Below are 19,252 nucleotides of genomic sequence, written 5' to 3'. Positions count from 1 at the left end.
AATTGAACGTTGTTTAGTTCCACAGGCAATGCTATTTAAATAATTTTTAAATTTTGTAATTTGTCCCTTGGCGGACGTTCTTCTAGTGATTAAATCACGTAAACTTTGTTTATTCATGTCGTTAAATTTAAACTTTTCTTTTTTGGTAGTCAGTTAACTAAATATTGATACTCTTTATTTAAATAGCAATGCAATTCCTGCGTAATTCAATTGAAATGGCTCACCTTCCTCGTTCTGGGTCCGCTCAGGGAACCCGGCTGCGCACGCTCAACAGTTCGCTCCCGGCCGGTGCAGGAGCCGCGGCCGGCCAATGTAATCCAACGGGATAAGTATATCTTGCAAACGGCGCACGGCGATGATAAATATTAGCCTGGAATATTCGGCAAATACGCTAAATAATGTTTGTATAAACAATACAAAACGAGAAAACCTAAAATACGAAACCAACGTTACTTCGTAAAATAATTTAATTTTATATCAATTGAGTGACGTTTTATTGCTTAATATACTTCCATTGTCCTATTTTACGGAATGGTGAACATACAATTGAATGATTTATGTATTAATTTAGATAATATTGCGACAAATAGCTAAAAGTTAAGTCCTTTGTTCACTTTTTTTACATACGGGTAGTTAAAAAAGATGATGCAATTTTGAACTAAGTTACAAATTTACGTGCATAAAACGCTGTAAAAATTTTCTAAAAACACTTAATTTATACAAATGACGAACGATTTTGAATATTATTTTGTTAGTTATTAGGTTTTTTTAGGAATTAGTAAAGGAAGGACACTATCTTAGCGGACGAACTTGTAACTGCTCGATGTGAAACTTTAGCTGATTCACTGCTCGAATCTTCTTTGTTTTTCTGCTTTCCAATACAGCCCGTGATTTTAGGAATATCCACTGCAAGGCTCCATCCACAGGAATGATTTGATGTGAAGTTGAACATCGTCGCCGCGCTAACCGGTGGCTCGTCGTATTTACGTATTAATTGTTATTATTTCGCGGATTCTTCTTTGTTCCCCTCTAATAGGCCACCATGTTCTATCTTTAGCGGATAGATGGTGTAAATTAAATGCCCAGATACATCATAAATAATATAATTCAAAAAAGGATGTGAATTGTACAATGATCGTAGGTCAAGTGACATGAGTAGACAGATTTGTATGAAGAATCTTCAAGCGCCCGATGCAGTTGACGGCAATGTTTCTGCTATGGTGTTTTGGCGTAATATTTGCGCAGGCGTTAAGTCTGAACATTGCCAATAGATAGATAGATACAACATGGATAGATCCACAAAATAAATACTTTTTGGTAGTCTGAAGTAATAACATCAATTATTATTATGAATATCGGAGCAATGATGTTAGCGTCAGCTGCCATTGTCATTATAATTTAATAACGTCAAAGTCAAATTGTTCAAAACTATTCTGTGCTTTATTGGTCTTGCCAATATCAATAGATTTACAAATAAACAGACCATTTTATAGTCTTTAGAAATGTCATAATCTTTATCATTAGCATTACCAATGTAGGAGCAATGGTGTTAGCGTTAGCTGCCATTGTCATAATAATTTAATAACGTCAAAGTCAGATTAGTTCAGAACTGTTCTGTGGTTTATTTGATTTGCCAATATTAATAGATCTACAAATTATTAGACTAGTCTTTATCTTTATTATGAATGTAGGAGCAATTGTCTATGTCATATAAATTCCAATAAAAGTCAAATTTCGTACAGAACTAACAGCGAATAAAAAAGAAATTAGTTAAAGTCACATTTGCTTCGTTGTACGCAGTATTCAGCGTTATTTTACTCAATCAAAGTTAGATTGCCAAAAAACTTTTTAATTCCTTATATTCTCTAACTTTTTAAACGCTTTTTCCACAATTTTGTGAGTTATTTTACAGCTTAATTAAAAACATTAGGAAAAGTTAGATTTAAAAACCTTGGTACGCATTTGTTAAATTAATTAAAATTGTTATACATACAAAAACTTATACTACAAATATGTTTTACTAGTAAAATATTATTCACCGTGCTTATTCAATATTTTCAGGAGACATTATAATACTTTGTGTCCTTTTTACATAGTCATATTTTGGTGGCATCGATGGCGCCTTGCCTTGCGTCAGAAATTTAGGCAAAAAAAAATACTTGCATAATGTTCAACAATTCTGAACGAAGAATTTACCACATTATTTAAACCTAAGACGTTTATAGGTGAAAAAAAAAAATGAATAATCAGCTCAAACATTAAAATAATATTTTATCACGCGATCGTCGAATAAATGTTTGCTTCCTAAACTCACCATAGACAATTTCTTTAGATTTACAAAGGTTATACGGGTTCAAATAAAATGTGGATTGTTCATAAAACTGAATTCGTACTAATAGTCGAAAAGATTCGAGTTTATATTATCGACTCGAGATGGTGTCAGTTACGAGTGGAATTCATCATCACTTAGAGGTAAGGAGGTTACGTTACTATCACAATATATTTTTTTAAAGTCCTTAGAGGTAAAATATATAATGCGAAAATGTTGGAGAGACTAAGGGTGCGTGTCTGTATAAACAAAAAATGTCTTGTTTATACAGCTTCTTGTGGGCCATAGACTTCCCAAGTATATTTCGCCAATCTATTTTGTGTTTCTGGCGTCCATCTTCACCTATCCTGTCGAGGTCCTTGACAACCAAGGTTGTGAGTTAAGAAAGGATCTTAGAGTTCCGTCCTTCATACGGTGTACATGTCCGAACTATTTTCCTGTTGCTTTTATAATATATTTAAGTCGTATTTAATTATTTATTGCATTATTTTATCTGGTTAAGGACTTTTAAGGTTTCGATACCGAAACATTAATTTTTATTCTCTCGTGATCTACCGTCTTTAGAGGCTTCTAATCAAAAACATCAAACAGCGTAGGCTCTGGTAGTTACGCTAAATAAGAGTATTCATACCAAAATCGGACGCAGGCATTTTTAACATCCCCATATTCTAGAACGTCAATCAAACTTTAATTCTAGTTTCAAGAGCTGTAAACATTTTTTTCTGAATGAAATTTGACGGCACTCAAGACGAGATGGTGACCTAAAATCTAGAAAAATCGGTTCTACATTAGAATATTTTTGGCTCCGCCACTCAAATTAACCTAAAAAGGATTTACAGAAGACCAATCAATAAAAATAAGACATATTGTTATTCAATACTGTATAGTACTTTGCTGTGGATTCTATTTTAAGGAATTTATTAAACGTTATTGACTCATGTACCTGTAGTGTGTGTACAGATTGCTAGCTAGTGACCTGTGAAATGTGTGTTTAATCTTTATATGTATTGAATGTCAGGAGTATCTGTATAGTATATGTTATGTGTGTATGAGTAAGGTGCACTAGATAACTAAATATATGAGATGTAAGAATCTAACAACCCTACGATCCCTAAGCCCTTCAGATATACCCTAACACATAAATAGTTAATATATTGTTACGAAGACGGGTCGACTGCAATGTTTCTAGTATTTTTCCACTACTTAGAGAACTTTTCAGCAGGCTGAAATATGATTTGTGACCGTTTCAGGAGAGGCTCAATCACATATTAGTTAATTGTAATTTCCATAATGTTACCCTAGTTTTCAGGAAGCTGAATTTTTTTTTCAGTCAGTTTCAGAACATGTGTAGTCGAGTGGTGCAGTTTTCAGAAGACCCGTTTTCGGGCGTTTTCAGGCCTAGTTATACCCCTTTGATGAAGGAATAGTCTAGAACAAACTTTCTAGGTGTGAGACAAGGACGAAATGATACGAGAGAGAGAGAGAGAGAGAGAAGATCAGAACTTTCTCGAAACTAGACTGAGCACTCTAGAACGCCGTACGACAAGGACGGAGTAACGTGCGACAGAGACAAAGAGTGCGGACGTTCTAGAATTGTGCAATCGCTACTCAGTAGCAAACCCGCCTAGAGAGTTCTCGAATATTGTATAGAATTATTCCCAAGGATACATAAGCGAGCCGAAACGCGACTAGTCACCTTTAGTTTTGAATGCGATAACAAGAGCGAAACACCGAAGCGATAAAGTGCGAATAAAGTGATTACAAGTGATAAAGTGTGAAGTGTGTATAAGTGAAGTAATAAGTGATTGTTTTTGTGTGTTATAAGTGCATCTCTGCAATTAATTTGTGCCCATAAATTCCTCATTGATTTTTCAAGAAATAAACCTTTGAAGAAATCCACGGCATTTTCTATCCGATACCCTAGCTCGTAACAATATAAATAAGGACGGGATGTCTGCACCAAGAGACCTAAGGTAACAGACGGCGCCCTACGGGTAGAATCAAAGGTTTGAGGTGGTGGGATTATCTCAAAGCTATCGGGCAGGCTCACCACGATAATTAAGGGCTTGAAGTAGTCTTCGCCACTTTGAGAGGAAGCGAGGAATGACTACGACAGAGCAATATTCAAATCTGATTTATTGTTCAAAGACAATATCTTAAATATTACCTACACCTATTCGCAAATACATAATATTATTTAAGTGAACTGTTGGTGTATTGCGCACCTTCAGCTATTTTGGAACACACGTGAGCCGTGTCAGCAGTTGGTCAATATTCAAAAGTAAATATGAACAGTGTGTATATTGTACAGATTAAAAATTAAAAGAAAGAATAAAACAAAAGAGTATTTCAGAGCCATGTTACAATTGGGCTGTCTCTTCGCGTCCAACTCGACTTTGGACGACCGAGGGGGATCACCACCGACGATTTCGCGGTGTGATTATTCAATGCCGGATCACATTCCGGCAACGTGCTGTTCGCAAGGCACTATCTTCCTTAGACATTCATAAGTCGAGCGGGCCGGATGGTATCCCTCCAATTGTGCTGCGTACTTGTGCTCCTGAGTTGGCTCCGGTCCTGACGCGCCTATTCCGGTACCTGTACTCGCTCGGCACTGTCCCGAAGTGCTGGAAGACAGCTTCGATACATCCGATCCCTAAAAAATGCAATCGCTCTGATCCGTCCAACTATCGTCCAATAGCTATAACCTCCTTGATCTCCAAAATAATGGAATCCATGATTAATGGCCAGCTCTTGAGGTATCTAGAGGGCCACCAGCTGATTAGCGATTATCAGTACGGCTTTCGTCATGGTCGTTCGGCTGGTGACCTTCTAGTATACCTTACACATAGATGGGCAGAGGCAATTGAGTCCAAGGGGGAGGCGCTAGCGGTTAGTTTGGACATAGCGAAAGCCTTCGATCGGGTGTGGCACAAAGCACTGCTCTCGAAGCTTCCAGCCTACGGGCTTCCCGAGAAATTATGCGACTGGATCTCCAGCTTTCTGTCCGTTCTGCTGTGTTCTATCCCCGACCCTGTTTCTTCTGCATATCAATGACATGTTGCAACTTAGCAACATTCATTGCTATGCGGACGACAGCACTGGGGATACTCTTTACACTGGCCGGGCAGGTATTTCTCGGGCAGTTGTCGATGAGTACCGGAACAAACTTGTGTCTGAAGTCGAAACTCTACTACGTGGAGTCTCGGATTGGGGTAGACTAAACCTAGTCCAAATTAACCCCAAGAAGACACAAGTTTGCGCGTTTTCCGCGAAAAAAATACCATTTGTCGCTACTCCTCTTTTCGAAAACACTTTTCTTGAAGCTACAGCCAGCAACGGAATACTTGGCATTGACATATCGAACGACGTTCAGTTTCGCGGTCATTTGGAGGGAAAGGCTAAATTAGCATCCAAAAAGCTTGGTGTGCTCAGCAAGGCGAGACGGTACTTCACTCCGGGCCACCGCTTGCAACTCTATAAAGCGCAAATACGGCCCCACATGGAATACTGTTCTCACCTCTGGGCGGGGGCTCCCCAGTACCAGCTCCTTCCACTTGACCGTATCCAACGAAGAGCGGTTCGAATCGTCGATGACCAATCCCTCTCCGAGCGGCTCGATCCTTTGGCGTTGCGTAGAGATATGGGGTCACTCTGCATCTTCTACCGCATTTACCATGGATAGTGTTCAGAGGAGTTGTTCGGACTAATACCTGCAGCTGAGTTTTATCATCGGACGTCGAGGCAAACTACAAAATTCCACCCGTATCACCTCGTCGTCCGCCGTTCTACGACTGAGCGTTTTTCAAGGCAATTTTTGCCGCGCACCACCGCTATGTGGAACCAGCTGCCCACTGAAGTATTTCCGAACCAATTCGACTTAGGGTCCTTCAAGAAAAGAGCGTACAAATTCTTAAAAGGCCGGCAACGCACTCGCGAGCCCTCTGGCATTGAGAGTGTCCATGGGCGGCGGTATCACTTAACATCAGGTGAGCCCCCTGCCCGTTTGTCCCCTATTTTATAAAAAAAAAAACAATTACGCTAGTAATACATTTCGTTTAATTATTAAATAACTTATTAATCAGTAGCTGTGCAGATATTTTTTGCGTAATTATGATGTATGGACATTTTTAACGATAAGGTCCTATACTAAACATGTTTTGATAGATTGGCATGTTTTATATTTTTTCTGATTCTTTTTAATATGTAGCATAATATTGATTTGATTTTATGTATTCTCACAGCTACGCTTACAACATCTACACAGTTACACAATACATAATTGCCGAATATAGTTAATAAATATTATATACATAAGGCAATATTTTTATCTAATTTAGAAAAATATATGAAAAACAAAGAAGGATGTAAAAACAAAATTCCATTTCTAAATGGTGTCACTGTATTTGGGACTAAGATATCTTTCCCATAAATTAGATTTAAGCGGTTGTAAATATTGTACATTCCGAGAGGCATTTTCGGATTTACACAAGGCAATTGAATTGGAAACGGGAATAAGGTAATGCGACAATTTCTTATACAATCTAAAGAAGATTGCGTATGTTAATAAAATGATTTGCCCTTTTAAAATAATGTATGTAATATAATTAAAATTAACAGCTATGTAATTTACATTTTGAAGAAAAATATTAGTTTTAAGGTAAAAGAATTCGTAAATAATATTGGTAATTTTGAAAAGAGAACATTAAATAATAGTATAGATGCGGTTAAGAATCAGAGGTCTGACGACAAAAATGTATATTTTTTTGAAGAAAAAACATAGCACATATCACTTTTCAGGTAAAATAATTTGTAAATAATATTGGTAATTGTGAAAAGAGACTATAAGAAAATGTTATAGATGCGGTTAAAAATCAGACGTCTGACATCAAAAATGTATATTATTTTGAAATACGGAAACAATAAAACAACAACGGAAACAACCTATGTAAGGTTACGTTAAGTCTTGTTTCTAAGTCTCACCTCCTCATAGGAGGTGAAAAAATCCCCTTTTAAAAATTCTTGGCCTCAGATAGCTTCTATTTCATTGAATAGTTGTATTTTCTGTAAAAACAAGAAAATAAATCTTCTCCGCCTAAAACCGACTTGGGTGAAAGACATGCTTGCTTTTACATGATTTTTCTGTTCGTGGAATGAGTGTTAAAGTGGAGAGATTGCTGAGAATCTCAAGCACAACGCTGCTCTAACAACAAACGTACAAAAATAATCTTCACTATTCATAAAAAAAAAACTCCAGAATATTCACTCTTTACACTATTAATTTTGCATTTACAATAGTATTATCAAAATCGCTTAATTTTTTGTTAAATACACATTTTTAAATAACAATTGCGAAAATTTCACACAGAGCATATTTTATCATGGAAGCTTATTTAAAAGTCAAATTTAAAATGAAATTTTCTTTGAAAGCGTTGTAAAAATGAGTGCACAGGCATTTTTAACGAACGTTTCTTAGAATGAAGTCAACGGAATATTAATGTACTGACTCACTGGACTAGACAAGATGTGGCATACTTTTCCACAATTCTCTATAAATTAAGAGAAATGGTTTTGTATAACTAATATTATAGTTTTTCAATATTTATTATGTAGTATCATACTACTGTTACATCGTTTCGTATTAAACCTATCATAGTACTAAGAATATCAAAAGCTTGAAATAAGGGTATTGGTCGTTAAAAGAAATTTTAAAAGGAAACTACAGCCTAGATGTAAAAAAGATTGTTATGGACATTAGCATTTTCCCATGTCTGGTCTACGGGAGTCAAACCTGAACGTCTATGAAAAGAGAGAAGTCAAAGGTGACTGGTGCCGACTAGATTAAAAAAAAATGAAGTCAGACATCACGGCGAATAATAAGATCAGAGGTGTAATCCACGCCACGAAATTTTAGCCCATATTGTAAGGTGTACAGGCAAAAGCTCGAGGTTCGCCTCCAGGAAAAAGAAACGTGGGAAGACCACAAAATCGAAGGGCTGACGACATTATACATGTTTCTAGGGAGAAATAGATGGTGGAAGCAATAAACAGCTCCAAATGGAGTTCAGGAGGAGGCCTTTACCCAAAAGGTATCCATACCAAAGAACACGAACTAATGGAAATAACAAAAATTAATGTAGTAAGTATACGAACAAATTTAATACCCATTCGATTTGTATTTTTTATAGTATGCAGTGGCTTTGTAATTATTATATAACATTTGAATGTATACAAAACTCTCTCTTATATTATAATTCCCATTTGTGTATTCACGCACGTGCACATCTTCATATGGTATATAAGAATTTCATTATGACTCTTGCGGAATGTCCGTTGCGCGCATCATTTCACAAGCTAAGGCTTTATTCTCCATGTGTGTTATGATAAACACTCGGAGTTTATATTCACACGAGTGAATATTACTCAGTAATTGCAATAGGTCGTTGTTCACTTTTACTCCCTGATGTTTGTTTTTAAATTTTACGTAGCTTTTTATTTTGTAAATGTTTAGGTTGGGAAACAAATTTTACGTAATTTATATTTTTTTAAAGTTAGTGAAACAGATCACATTACTCATATATGTTATCCTTAACAGGCAGGCCAGAGACATTTACAAGTATTCCTACCATTTGTATCTGTTATAATTTATTAGTTAGAACTCATCTTGAGCATAATACTGCAATCTGGGCTCCTCATGAAAGAAAGTATAGGATGATGCTGGAGAGGGAACAAAACGAATTCATCAGTCTTCTGTATTGTAGAATGAATGATATGTATCCATTTCAATCACTCAGGAATCCGACGTTATTCATAATTGGTTCTGGGCTACAACGAACTCAGAGTGCGCCGATCTGGACTTGCCATGTATCTCATAAAGTTGTTACGTGGAAAGCAAAACAATCCGGCAGTACTCCAGTGCCTAGGCCTCGGGGTGATTGATGGTTACGTTAGGAAGTGACATCGGCTGCCATTACTATTCGTACCTTGTTATGTACATTCATTATTCGAGAAACACATAAAGTAATAATAATGATATACAAAAATAATTATGGACAAGAAGGAATAAGGCAAACTTTAAGTGTGTAATGTGTTCGTGTTGTAACCGGCGCTGGCTCAGCATGATGCTGTGTCATTCTGTCAGAGACAACCACAGTTAGTTTGTGCCTCAGACGCAAAAAAAACAAAAAGATACGAATGATAATAGTAGATTTAGTTGAAGATTACGATCGATAAAGGAAAGCCCTCGAAAAAAACCTTGGTATTATTTCCTTAATCTGGATTTAGGTTAAAAATTATTTTTGTTTCAGGTGTACAGATAGCATACTTCGCGATAATAGGAACGCAAATGTTCATGATTGTCCTTAGTATATTCCTCTTCTATGGGATTTATAAAGTAAGTTTATTATTTATTATGTTATAGTTTGAATTATTAATTCAGGCATATTAAACAAGATAGAATCGTATCTTGATTCCAACAGCCTCATCTGTATTAGTTATACACCGAAACTTTCACAAATAATAGTCTATATAGTGAGTAATTTTTGTGGTTATGTGAAATCAGATTTTGAATAGAAAGGTACAAACCGAACAGAATCAAAAATAGCATATTCAGCATTTTCAATAATGGGAAATTTCCAATATCTTAAAGTTTCGGATTTCGCCTCCATAATAATGTTATAACTACACTATGTTCGTTCACAATAGTCTCTCCTTACAGCAATTATTTTATAATTCATATTTTGACATAAACTCAATAATTGATTCGTTAGTGAAAAAGGTTATAATTGCCAGCATCGGTGTAGCAGTGTAAATAATAAATATTGTAAACCCTATTCTCATTATTAATAATGTCACTTATTTCACAAGGTACATGTTTTTATTTAAATTATATTTTGCGGTAGTAGTATACATTGTCTGACTATGTTTCATGAATTCTTACTCGTTAGTCAATCTCGCAATTTTGATTAAATTGGCGACACTGAGACGACACGGTCACACGATGACGTCATTCGTTACTCAGTTAAGTTTGAGGCACCGAATGTTTATAATAATAGTATATGAAGGATATAAATATTATTATTTTTTTCAGGAAAACGTCGCTTTCTTAGTGCCGTGGGTTGTTGGTTGTATGACTTTCATGGCTTTGGAGGCAATGGCCATGGTTTATTCAAATATTTTAAGGGATCACGTCAATAAGGTGAGGCGCTTTCATAATTATTATCATTGCAAAAATTATAAAGATATTAAAATCCGGGACTTGACTTGATATTTATAGTTACAGAATAACTGTTTGAACTAATTCACGAATTATGATGTAGGTATAGAAAAGTAGAGTCCATAGCCCCTTTTTCTAGTACCCACTATAACAATATACTATTGTTAAAGTACGATTTATCCTTAAGACTCGTTAAAATTTACTTTAATTTCACATGCAACAAGAGATTTTTGTGTCTTTGGTCACTTGGTCGTACGGTGATTAAAAAATACCAATGAAACCGGCATCTCTTAGGCCAAAATTGACGGTGTTGTTATAAGACATAACGAATATCACAAAAAAAAACTGACATCTGGTATTTATGAAAACGAAAATAGAAGAACAAGTATCGCGTTTGATGTATTGAGATGGTTTGAGTGTATCCCACGATAGCAAATCCTGTTAAGCAGTTAATATATTTATTATAGTATGAAATTTGCATGCTACTTTGATATGGCTGCTTGATACGGATGTCCCACATAGATATCAAATAAAGGATTTATTTATTTATTATATTGAGAATTTATTGAATTAATTTCTGAGGCCAAAAAACGAAGGGTTTTTAGTTTGTTAGCCAAAACCTAACTTCTTCGGGTTAAACTTTATCAATGTTGCGGTATCCATGATCAAAGGTATCAGAACCTAGAAACATGAACTGGTAACACGTGTGACCTTCCCAATTATTATTGAAACGAAATTAACTTCAGAAGTCATTATAAGTAAAAGTTCCGGACATAATAATTTAATTATACTAATTTTCTCCTTCGAATTGTTTGAATTTCATAAGTAAAGACGGAATAAAGTGTTAGTATTTAAGTTATAAAATATTTAAAAAATTGTTATATATAAGTATTCTTATTAAAAGCTTTTTAATCCAAGATTGGATCAATTACATGAATTATTAAAATGTATATTCGATATTCAAATCCCACTTTGAATAATATGAGAATAAATACTGTACATTCGTTATTCAACTCTTCCTAATAACACTCGAAGCAGGTAATTCGCTTTCGATATAGAAGGTTATTTTCTTTGAGCCTTATATAAAATTAACTTCAGAAGTCATTATAAGTAAAAGTTCCGGACATAATAATTTAATTATACTAATTTTCTCCTTCGAATTGTTTGAATTTCATAAGTAAAGACGGAATATCTTTGTCGCTAAATGTAGCGAATAATTAACAACGTAATGTAAAAGCCACAGGCCCTAGAATGGAACCCTAGAGAAACGATAAGTCTTTAAAACGAGAAAGTGATTATTTAGAAATTATGAGATATCTCATATTGTTTGTTTAATTCTGAATTGTTTATTAACACATATTAATATAGGTAACACTCAAAATGTTTAGATAATGAAAAACAGCTTAATGTAGAAAGTTGCTAATACTTTTATTGTTTTTCGAGGTAGTCTCTGTTCGTGTAATATTTTTTGAACTTGACTTATACCAATGCCTAGGCTTGCCCGTATCTGCTGATAGGTCACTCTCTTATCTTCCTCTATCATGCGTCGAACAGCATTGATGTTATCTTCAGCAGTCGCTGGTAAAGGATGTCCGTCACGCGGATCATCATTGGGATTGCTACGTCCACGCTACGCACGTCGTTAAACCAATTGTAAATAGTGGCACGAGATGGGGCTTCATTAAGAAATGCTAATCGCAGCCTATCATAGCTTTGTTGTTGAGTAAGCTCACAACGAATGTCATAATAAATTATTGACCAAAAATTTCCTCGCGTTAAGTTCATTTTCACGTGTAACAAGAGTTTTAGATTTGCCGCCAATTCACAAAAACAAATGAATGCAATTACAGTATTAGGTTACCAAAGAGGTCTAAAATTGAGATTCAAAAAAAGTTTTCATTAGCAATGTTTCTAACTGGCCCGTTCTAAACATTTTCAGTGTTACCCACGTATAATCTAATAAGATGCACATATAGCAACACTTAGTTCCACTGGCACCGTTAGGTTTAATTTAAAAAAACATTTATGTTTCCCTTTTATACGCAGCTTCATCCCTGAGTTCGTATGCTTGAACCCGGCTGTGAAAACGTAACGAAACCAGCATAACTTAGGTCTAAAAAGGCATGGCAAAATAAATGGAAAATAATGTAACTATCGCCTTTTAAATGCTAAAAGGATATATATCGAAGCAGTCGCTTACGAATAAAGTGTTAGTATTTAAGTTATAAAATATTTAAAAAATTGTTATATATAAGTATTCTTATTAAAAGCTTTTTAATCCAAGATTGGATCAATTACATGAATTATTAAAATGTATATTCGATATTCAAATCCCACTTTGAATAATATGAGAATAAATACTGTACATTCGTTATTCAACTCTTCCTAATAACACTCGAAGCAGGTAATTCGCTTTCGATATAGAAGGTTATTTTCTTTGAGCCTTATATAAAAATAGAGACATGCGTTTTACTTCAACGTTGTATCAGTCTTTTTTTTCATCATCCCCTGCTCTCAAAAGTAACCAAAGTACGAGGGAGTCGACTCTCACCAGAATTTCTGCTATTCAGAGACTGGGTGTGCAATACCTACTAAAACCCGAGGTGGTTTTATAGTTCCTACAATGCTGCCGTCATCGGTCATCGTGTTAAATCGGTTTTTCTATGTTTGTTACGAATATACACTACACCTAATGAAACGATTTAAAAACTTTTTTCGCGATTAGAAACATGCATAATTAAATCTATATTTATTTCAAAAATAGTTTAAAGAATAAATCTTCATCCATAGGAAGCCGGGACTGGCCAATAGCCTATGTAACACCCATTACTAAACCTAAAAACTTCAGAAGATTTAAAGCACTCTAAGTTTACATAGAACTTAAACTATTCTAAATGAATTTGCTTACATAGCCTTGGAATAAATGTTTTGGTTACACGTGCAACCTTGTAATTACAATTTCATACCCAGGGATGTACTTATTACATAGTAATCGCGTTTGGACTAAAAAAAGGGCGCGAGTTTTTTAACGTTTATCTTTGAATATATCACACAGAAAACAAAAGACATTTGCATGTAAGAAAACATATTTTGCAATGGCGAAATAAATAGGCGATCGATTTGATAGTTGTTAGGACTAGAAATTGTTTAGTAGTTAATCAGATAAGTAAGCCTAGTAGCTTTAAAGCCGTATTACCTGCAAATTAGGAAAAAATTATATTCTTCGATGAATAGGTAACCGCAATGATTTTCCTGATCAAGTTAAAATGCTTTTAAACACTCAGTCTAACATGTTTCGCTATCGGTAGAACTCTTATGGACTTTAAAACTTGTTTCAACTGAACAATACACAGAAAATGAATGTAAGATTATCATTTAAATTTTCATCTCTCCCGGATATACACCCGGCAAATTGCACTGCCACTAGTGTGTAAAAATAACTAGATTTAGGAGGGCGTTTGAATTTCGATTTCGATCCGATCGACTGACCCTGGAATTGTCAGATCTTTCCTCTCCTGGAATTTTGAGGCTATGTACGAAAACGGCAAAAACGTCTCCCTAATCCCTTCCTCCTCAGAATATAAGGCGATGAATGAATTCAAAATTGGATTAAACTAGCTCATAAACAATAAATAAATCAATGGCGCTACTATCTTTTTAGGTCTAGGCCGCAGATTTCTGTATCTGTTTCATGATCATTTGTTAATATAATAGGCAAATAGGTCAGAAGGCTGATCATTCTGTGCCTGTCTCACGCCGTCCACTTTTTGGTTCTAAGGCAAGCCGGTTTCCTGACCATGTATTCCTTCACCGTTCGAGTGAATGTTAAATGCGCACATATAATGAAAGTCCATTGTTGCACAGCCGGGATCGGAACTAGGACCTCAGGAATGAGAGTCGCACGCTGAAGCCACTAGGCCAACAGTGCTCGACCCGGCGATATCCAGCTTATATAATAATTTTATTTGAGTTAACGTCAAACGTTAGTATAATATAGAATAATATAATTTAAAAAGTCATATTTTTCCAAGACCTAGACACATTTTAATTATGTTTTGCTCGGAGGTACACAAACTGTTTTTCGGAAGGTGCGTTAAAAAATTACTTTTAATGGTAAAACGGTAACATCAATTCCGCCACACAAATAGCAATTTTATACAAGTTAATTTTTAAACCAAAAACCATTGCTATAATGAACAATGCTCCCGAGACGAGGACTTATAAGGCGTTTTCTTTGTTCTTGAGGGAATATAAAAGTATTTGTTTCAATTTACTGAAATTCGTTGACAGGTTTGATGGAATAAAAATGCTCTTAGGATATCCAATTACCAATTTGAGACGTTCTTAGTCACTTGTTATGTACTTATTTGAGTGACATGTGTTTGGGGTTACTTTATGGTTTATAAAAAATAAATCGATTTGCGGCTAAAACGCTGTGATGAAAATATACTTTAGTTATAATTGAACAATTAGACTAATTAAAAAAGGAAACAAATATAGTATACATTAAAATTGAAAGAGCTTTAACAAAAACAATATACATAAGTACAACGTTTTCATTAGTATAATTATAATCGAAACATTTCGATATTTATTCTCTAAGCAAACACTAAATTAATTTAGACTCAAAGCATCCTACCATAATATATGAGTTATTATTTGCCATATTCGCAATTTTAGATATTTCAATTGGTTTAAGTTAAATTCGTATCAAGTGTCAAAAGGTATTAATGTAAAACCATATCTCTTATCTATGTACATATTACATAAACATTTCACATATTTTTTTCGTGTTCATTATCAAATTACAATATGGAATGGGGAGTTGAATATAATAGGATAGCAGTGATCGCTATACACAAAGAGGGTATGTTCATATTCCAGACACGTCGTACCAGGTATATCGTACTATCAACAGATACAACAACACTTTATCAAATATTCCGCGATTTCTTTAGAGATGCCTTAGATTTCGATGCGTTGGTCCAGTTGCTTCAGCGTTTAACTCACATTCTTGAGGTCATAGGTTTGGACCCTGGCTCATGCACAGTAACAGTCGCAAGGTCGCAGGGTAAAGGAAATATTGTAAGAAACCGGCTTTAGACCCAAAACAGAGATACAGAAATCTAAGGCTCAAATCTAAAGGGTTTACCACGTTTTTCATAACCAGTTAGATTATGTTATAAGGTAGATGTTGATAGTCATTTTATTATTAACATATGTATTTAACATATTGATAGTAGCAATTACGCGCATTGCTTGGAATGGACGATCTCAAGGTTGATATTCGCACGTTTTAGACAGAAACTAAAATGGTTACTATTTTTTAATTACATTAATATTGTATATTAATGTTGTATAATATGAGTGTAGTACTTAGTTTTTAAAAATGACATTGAATGATATTGCGTATAAACGAGCGATTTTAGGCATACACCATACGGAACTCGGTACTCGAACATTCGGTTTCTATATTCAATCATAATTTTTGGCTTTTTAATGGAAAACGTATGGGGCTCACCTGCTGTTAAGTGATACTGTGCCAATAAACACTCACACTGCCAGAAGACTCGCAAGCGCGTAAGCTGCCTTTTAAGAGTAGGCTGCGTGCCCAATGTCGTTATTTATTGTAATAAATTGTTAAGGACTTGTTGCAATTACGTCTTTAGGATTTATAAAAATACCCTTTGTCGCTACTATTTTCGAAGAAACTCTTTTAAAAGCCACACTCAGCATCGTGTTCATATCATTCAGTGTCACGTGAGCGTTTTTTAAGGTATTAAAAAACGCTCACGCAACGTTCTTGCCGCGTACTTCTACTATGTGGTACCAGCTGCCCACAGAAGTATTTCCGAGCCGATTAGACTTAGAGCCCTTCGAGAGACCAATTCTTAAAGTGCCGGCAATGCAGGTTTTGAGCAATCAGGTATTAAGACTGTCCATGGGCAGCGGTATCGCTTAACATGAGATGGGCGCAGGAGGCTCAGAAGGCGTTTGCCCCTTATGTATAATAATATATAAATAACTCTAAGCATAACTCATTTAAAATGTGCCTACATGATTAATACTAATCTATATTAAACATCAATACATTTGTATTAATCATGTAGGCAAATACCAAATAGGTACAACAATAATAACATAACATTTAGTTAAGCATATCAATAACAAATTATTTTGTTTCAGCAATTCGACGCGATGTGTAAAGCAGAAATATCTTTTTTAATTCCGAGAATATTGTTAAATGTAAGTATTTAAAACAAAATTATATTCAAATGTAGGCTAATTTATGAGTCTTCCAAGGTATACATTATTGTATAAGTTGTACGGGTTGAGTAATTTGTTTTAATTTAACTGGTCTCGTACAGGTTGTAAATTAAGATTTATATTCTTATTAAATACCGATGTTTACACATCAAAATGTTGTGTAATAAAACATTCATAACTGCATCATTGGTCTAGCGGAAGTGGACTTTAGAATGTAGGTATCAGGTTCCTTTCGTCATTATATTTTTTTTCAGGAAATGTTATATGATAATATCTCTAAGCTAGTAATTTGAACGTGACATCGGATTCAATGACTGTCGAACACCAAATTCAACGCTCTGTAAGAGTAATAAAATAGAAATATAACATTTTCTCTCATCATCATATCATGCCAATAGATCTAGGCCGATTGTGTAGAACCTTTATATTATTAAAAGAAAGTGCGTGCATACAAAGTGCACGTGTCAGAAGTGAAACTTTTCTGGCAAACTAATTTGAAGTCTTATTCATATATATACGAGACTTAGAGGGAGGGAAAAAATAAAGATTACATTATTCGACGCGATTTCTAACGATATTGTTGTGACGAGTAAAATATGCAATATAAGTTCGCGTTTGAACATTATCTAAATATCTTATAAAAATTGCATTTTTTGTCGTTCTGTTCTCGTTCCATGGCTATTTGCTTCAGGCTACGTTCGCCTTTTCTCACTCTCTCTCAATCGGTCTCAATCGTTCTCTCCCTTGTCTTCGACAAAAATGCTGCACATCTTCGTGACGCTAATATTATTATTATTGCATTTGATACTTAAAAAATCACCCTTATGCGCTTTAAAAAGTTTAACTTCAATAAATTGGATATTCTTCAAATAAAAACACAGAAAAAGGCTTTTTGTAAAATAATTTCTACAATATTGTTACAGTGTTTATGCATTTGTTGCGTCCTGCGACTATATCACCTCCTAAGAGCGGGTGTGACTTGGAAGGGGGCGGCCCCGATTGAGCTGTGACTATTGCCCAAAGAATCAAAGGACTCCACAGTCCCTTGCGAATCGAGCCTGTTGCTGGGTAACGTCGAAAGTGATACAGACGCTAGTATGCATTCTCTATGACCCACTGTGTACGTGTAAAACCCGTATTACGTTGTGATAAATTGAGTAATGAATTTTTGAATATGTGTACAAAGTAAATAGCGTTATTAAATTGTTAAGTTCCATTATGAATACGTTGAGTCTTATGTGTTTGTAAATTAATATTGTAAAAGTTGTGAGGTCATGTTTACTTTATTTACACTATGTATAGAACGTAGAACCGCTTACGACCAGAAGAAGCTTAGTTATTTCACGTAAAATTATTGCTTTCTATTGTCAGTACTGTATAATGTTATTCTTGATAGAAATATTTTTAATTAAACATTACTGCTTCCAATACACTTCGTTCTTCAATAGTGAACCAACGTGGTCCGAACTGACGACCTCGGTGCTCAGTGTACCCACACTGGGTACAACCGCTGGGCAATATGGATCTGTTTTTAATATTCTCCTACGAAATCCCAATCTCGTGAAATTTAAACGTTAAGTCTCGATTTGGGAAAGAATGTGAAACAAAAGGCCTACCTACCTTGCGCGCTTTGATTGGTTGGACAAACTACATGTAACGTGTCAATGCGAGACGCGCCTTTGACCAATTAGGATGGAACGAAATGCGCTACCATTTCCTCTTTCATTTTACAATATCACACTGAATCATACTATTAACTTGTTAAACCATACCACTAGGGTAGAGACGGAATCATCTTCTGGTATACGTCGAAAGCGATAGTAGAAAAGTAATGTTACTAATTTTTATGTCATCATCTGTTTGTTACCAATAATTGTTGAAAGTAGCTTATATTGCATTGTAAATATTGTAGTAAAATATTTGTGATATAGCCTTAATACATTGCTTTGAGCGTTATATTTAATGGGAATATGAGTTTGTATATAAACATATGTGTATATGTCCTGTCGTATGTAAAATAAATTATTAAATGTTCTTTTGTTTGTTTTATTTTACAAGTAAATAAATATAATTGAATCATATTTATTTACAAAAAAACATTCACGGTACTAAGCCAATACCATAATGTCGAAAAAAAACAATGACTGCCAACATATAAAGATGTCGATGTCTTTCTTAACGAGGGTCTGTGCACTAGACTGGTTCCAGCTCTTGTTATTGAAAACAACCTTGGCCTTTGCCGACACATATTTCCCCTAGGTACAAAGAATCTGAGTTCCTGAAGAACACTTGGGTTGCTCCAAGACTTTAAGTAGATAGTTGGCCAACCGTAAATCCGGTTTTGTTTCTAATTTATTGTACCCCCTATCCTTAAGACAAATAATATTGGGTACATTAAGGAATAGCTGGGAGAGATGCCATACATTCTGTAATGAAGGCAA

At 34.9% G+C, this 19,252-nt stretch overlaps 1 protein-coding gene across 2 annotated transcripts in view; it reads left to right on the top strand.

Moving 5' to 3' along the window:
• The window catches only part of LOC123711130, a 28,308-nt gene extending 10,028 nt beyond the window's left edge, over positions 1–18,280 (top strand). For both annotated transcript variants that reach the window (XM_045663548.1, XM_045663547.1), the window contains exons 4-7: positions 9,637–9,722; positions 10,419–10,526; positions 16,731–16,790; positions 17,735–18,280. In XM_045663548.1, coding sequence (XP_045519504.1) covers positions 9,637–9,722; positions 10,419–10,526; positions 16,731–16,790; positions 17,735–17,821 — 341 coding nt within the window. In that variant the 3' untranslated portion in view covers positions 17,822–18,280. The remainder of the gene's footprint in view (positions 1–9,636; positions 9,723–10,418; positions 10,527–16,730; positions 16,791–17,734) is intronic.
• The last annotated feature ends 972 nt before the right edge of the window (positions 18,281–19,252 follow it).

This window comes from Pieris brassicae, chromosome 6, assembly GCF_905147105.1.
Source record: "Pieris brassicae chromosome 6, ilPieBrab1.1, whole genome shotgun sequence".
In the NCBI taxonomy this organism is placed as follows: domain Eukaryota; kingdom Metazoa; phylum Arthropoda; class Insecta; order Lepidoptera; family Pieridae; genus Pieris; species Pieris brassicae.
The sequence above is the reverse complement of the archived record's forward strand: the minus strand, read 5'-3'. Positions and strand labels throughout refer to the sequence as shown.